This window comes from Limanda limanda, chromosome 15, assembly GCF_963576545.1.
Source record: "Limanda limanda chromosome 15, fLimLim1.1, whole genome shotgun sequence".
Classification (NCBI taxonomy): Eukaryota; Metazoa; Chordata; class Actinopteri; order Pleuronectiformes; family Pleuronectidae; genus Limanda; species Limanda limanda.
The window spans coordinates 10,477,296-10,481,857 of NC_083650.1; the positions used below are offsets into that span (position 1 = coordinate 10,477,296).

The 4,562-nt window shown below is 41.3% G+C and overlaps 1 protein-coding gene across 1 annotated transcript; it reads right to left on the reverse strand.

The window, feature by feature from the left end:
* Window positions 1-1,414: 1,414 nt before the first annotated feature.
* On the reverse strand, window positions 1,415-4,339 carry LOC133021070 (carbohydrate sulfotransferase 3-like). Its single transcript, XM_061087837.1, has 4 exons — window positions 4,260-4,339; window positions 3,417-3,519; window positions 2,968-3,320; window positions 1,415-2,156 (listed from the first exon to the last, which is right to left on the reverse strand). Exons 1-4 carry the CDS (start codon window positions 4,337-4,339, stop codon window positions 1,475-1,477), a joined length of 1,218 nt encoding a protein of 405 aa, XP_060943820.1. The 3' UTR covers window positions 1,415-1,474.
* Between the last annotated feature and the right edge of the window lie 223 nt (window positions 4,340-4,562).

Below are 4,562 nucleotides of genomic sequence, written 5' to 3' on the forward strand. Positions count from 1 at the left end.
GTATTCATATTTATGTTTTCAACACTAAGGTAGTGTAAGCCCACTACTATATGTACATCTATGCATATACTTCTTCCATGAGCGGGCCTGCGGTTTCACTGGTACCTCAGCCAAGCTGAACACAATGCTTCTATTGAGGCAGTCACAGTGGCTACCTTTATATACCGTCAAGACAAGAGGGACAGTTAACGCTACAGAACCTGGGTTTCACTTAAAGAGATAGGCCACATTGATACGGTTACATACATGCTTTGTACATATTTAACTAAAACCCAAAACATCTAACGATTGAAAATTGTACGTCTTCATATTTCTCGTGATTTTATTGCTTTAAGTTGTAATGTAGTCTTTAAAAAAAAAATCCAATGTTTTGACGTCTGCATCTTTTTAACGACGGAGCAGTAAACAAATCGCTCTTTCGCCGTAGCCAGTGGTCACCAGCCCGCGGCTTCAGCCCCTCTGCAGCGGCTCCCTGTGCAGTGTTGTGCACGTCGCGCACACACTCAGGCCCCGAGGCTCCGCCCCCACTCACTCGCTCAGCGACACACACAGTGGAGAGCATCGTTCACGTGAGGCAGCCGGTCAGGGACAAACAAGAGACAGTGTTCAAAAACCAATTTGAAAATAAAGTACGATGAAACCTGTCTTGCTCTTGGGTTCACAGTCAATGTGGTGGGACATGAGAGACCAGTGTGTATTTTATGTCTGAAAACTTAATGAGACCAAACAAATTAAGAAGACACTTAGAAACGCTACACCCCAGTCACATGCATGTGTTCTTTTTGGTCGAGCTTTATCATCTTTGTAACAAAGTGATTTTAATTGAATTAATTTTCTCTATTTTTGAAAAAGTACAGACTGATGGAGGAATATATTGATAAATGTCACCAGTAGTACTTCAATTATGTTGAATTTAAGCAGATTTTTCAAACAACTTTTTGTGACATTTGTCGCTTATTTAAAAAAATAGTCAGAAATTCCTGAAAGTAATGTGGCTTTAATGTTCATGTGTATGTTATGTAAATACACATGTTAAACTTGGCCCATTTTGTTGGGGCGGGGGAGCGGGTGGGGCATGAAAAATATTTTAGACCCAAAGTGGGGCATGACGGAAAAAGTTTGAGAACCACTGCCGTAGTTTATCCCTGAAAATGTGAACATCTATCAATAAAATCTTATATATAATCTCAGGCAATCTGTCATGCTTGACGTCTATGCTTATTTTGTATGAATGAAACAGAGAGTGACATATCTTAAGTACCATGATATAACTTAACACAGTATGCGAATAAATACTTATATTTATCTTTAATTGCATCTTCATTGTTATGAGGCACATCATTGGTGAGTATGAATAGAACTGTATAGCCGTAATGCTGTCATTTTGTGTCTAATGGCAGCTGTGTTACTAGTTTTAGTCTGTGCAATAATGGCTCCTCCTGCAGAGTCACAGCTACAAATTGTGACCTTCAAGCTACTGAAACTGTCTGTTCTCGAGCAAACTGATGGACTGGTTGATCAGTGTCTTTTCATCGTCCACGATCCTGTACCCAAACATCTTCATGTAGGGTTCACACACTCTCTGCACCACCTGAACCAGTGTAAAGGGCATGCTAAACCTCCATTTTTCTGCATGCTCAGATGAATTCTTCCCGGTGGAGTATTCGTCGCCCTCTTCCTGTGCGGTGTTCCTTAGAATCCAGTCCCTAGCTTGGGGACTGAATGGTATCCCTGCGAACCTGTACATGTCCTCTGCCTTCTGCATTGGATACAGGGCAATGTCCTCGTAACGCACCAACATGTAGCGTTTCCTCAGCCATTGAGGGTGGCTCAGTCCCACCTCTGCAGACATCTTTATTTGATCACAGTTTATTTTGAGCTTCTTCACCTCTTTTTCGGGCACCTGGCCATCCAGCCCCCAGGCCTTCCACACCTTGTAGTCATCGAAAGCTGCTATACGGGATGCTAAGACGGCCCGTGGATCTCGGACTAGCTGGATCAATCTCACATCTAGACGTGGATCCTCCACCAACGGCTGCAATGGTTCCAGAGTGCGCACACGGAGAGTCTTTACGGCATGGTATTGCTTGGAAAGACAGGACTCCGAGGCAAGGGTCAAGTTCAGCGGCCCACAGAGACGAGTCCTACAGCGATATCTAAGAGAAGAGTTGTTTAGTTTTAACATGATAAACACCTTTTATAGAGATGCAAAGCAGGAGGAGTTACTTCAGATGTCAGAAGTTCCGTAAAGTTCAGTTTCTAAGTTAGAGCAGTTAAAACACTTAAAGCTTGTATGAGTATGAAAAGTGGTAAAATATCAGGACAATTAGCAAATATTTGATTCTTTGAAAAAGTTAAAGATGCAAGAATGTGGAGTTAAGTTAGGAGTAGAGTCAAGGAACATACAAGTATTAATTAACTAGGAAGGACCTGTGGAGATAAAAATCTCTATAGCCAGTGAGTCCTGGGCCACCTTAAATCACCAAACCTAAATATTGTTGCATATAAGGCTTATTCTAACAATAATTTACATGAATTCATCTATTCACATAAAATGGCCAAAAAATGGATAAAAATACCCATCACAATTTCCTAAATCTGAAAGTGATGTCTTCAAGTGTCTAGTTTTGTTAAACCTCATTTGAGTCACAACCCAATTTGAATGCACTTTAGGTAAATTCATGAACAATGTGTTGCTCATAATCTAAATGATAAAGCATTCTAAATGTGCTGCGTTCTGTTAATACCAGCAAAGGCTGTGGTACCAGCAAATGTTATGGTCCTAGTTATGCTTATCATATAGAGCAAATCACTGCACCAAACTGAAGGAGAAAAACAATCTATGTCGATAATAAAAAGGGATTTCCATAACATAACACAGCCTCGCCATCTATGCAGCTAAATCAATTTGTTAGTTTCTTTTTCATATTCAACCAACACTGATCAATGACAGAGAATGTATCATACGGTTCGTAAACTTCTTTGTCGAAAGGACTGCAGACGTGATCTTCACAGAGCGATAAACTCATCTCTCTGCGGAAAAGAGCAGCGGTGACGTGTTCCTCCGGTGGGGGAGTGATGAACTTCTCGAGAGGATTGAAATCACACAGGAAAAGCCCCCAGAGTACATCCCTGTACAGTCTTCCCAACAATGTATCATTGTAATACTTTTTGGCCGAACTCAGCAAGAGCTCGACGTGCCACAGAGGCTCATAAAGGTAGAACATGTTCTCCCCGTGGTGGTTGAAAATCTCCCCGACAAACGAGGAACCTGTTCTTGTTCTGGCCAGGAGCAATACATGCTTACGGCCACGGCTGGAGTTGTACGTGCCTAAGTGGTCCAGTTCATCATCCTCTTGCTCATCAGAAAAGTTTGAGGAATTCCCTTTTGCACCAGGGAGTGTAGAAAGCAACATTTTGAGCATGGACAGGGGGCCATTTTGTGTCGTGTTGCTGTTATCCAGTGGTGAGTGTGGGTCCAGCGGAGGAGCGCGACTCTGGATTATCTTATCGGAGACCCTGATGGGAAAGATAAATCAACAACAGATTAGTTAATTTTGCATTTATCTTACACTGTTACATGGATCTACTGTATGTTTGAGGTGGTTAGCATGGTTTAATGTAATGTAACGAAAACAGAAGATGGGAGTTAGTCTGAAATAGTCCAGCACAATAATGTAAATGAAACCACAACTTCATTTTTACATTTTGGTCTTCAAAAACATAAAAAAGCAAGATGTAACAAGTTAATTATGTTGCTAGGACTCAGCCATTAGGGTTGGAGTTTCAACCAAAACACTGCTCATTTACTGAATGGGCTCACATCATGCCAAACTGCATTGTAGTTCTGTTATCATTGCATTGCTCCAGCTGCATACAGCATGTATAGATGAGCAGTTTTTTCATGTGGCAACAGAAGCGCAGGCCAATCAAATCATGTTCACAGTCAGTGTTTCCAGTCTTTGTAGTAAGCTTAACTAACCAGCTGTTGGCTAGATTCTCATTTCTAGAAGTGTGGTAATCCCACTCATCTTTATCTTGACTATGAGGAGGGTATCCTGATCTGTATTTTTGAACAGGTCAAGGAAAAGGCATTGGCAGTGAGCTTGACGGATACAAAAGGCCGGAGCTGGCCCTAAGCCTGGAGTGAACATAAATATCAAAAAAGGACTCGTTTCTTTCCCAGAACTCAAATCACAGCAATACATTTCAACATCTCCAAAGATTTCCTGGGTTTTCTGCAGGTTTTATACTCTTACCTTGAAATGATACTGCTCTCCTTTTCGATGATGACCAGGGCAACAATACAGATGAAGACAAGCAAATATTTGGTCTTCATTATTGAATTCCGGGTTTGCATGTTTGGATGTCTAGATTCTGGTCGTCTTGTTGGTCATAGCTTGTCGTGCAGAGGCTAAAGATTCATTCTGCAACAACAAAGGTACTTCAGTATATACAGTTAAAAAGAATGTATGCTCTTATGACAACGAAATGTATGAAATAGTAATAGCTAAAAAGATTCAACATCCTCCTCACTTATCCCTGCTCAGCGACCCTGCCAC

Bases quoted from the DNA above. Each gene is read 5' to 3' on its own strand.
- LOC133021070 (XM_061087837.1), bottom strand. From the start codon at position 4,339: ATGAAGACCAAATATTTGCTTGTCTTCATCTGTATTGTTGCCCTGGTC. The intron at 3,520-4,259 runs GTAAGAGTATAA...CTTTCCCATCAG, and splicing joins GAGAGCAGTATCATTTCAAG to GGTCTCCGATAAGATAATCC. The intron at 2,157-2,967 runs GTATGATACATT...CTCTTCTCTTAG, and splicing joins GACAAAGAAGTTTACGAACC to ATATCGCTGTAGGACTCGTC.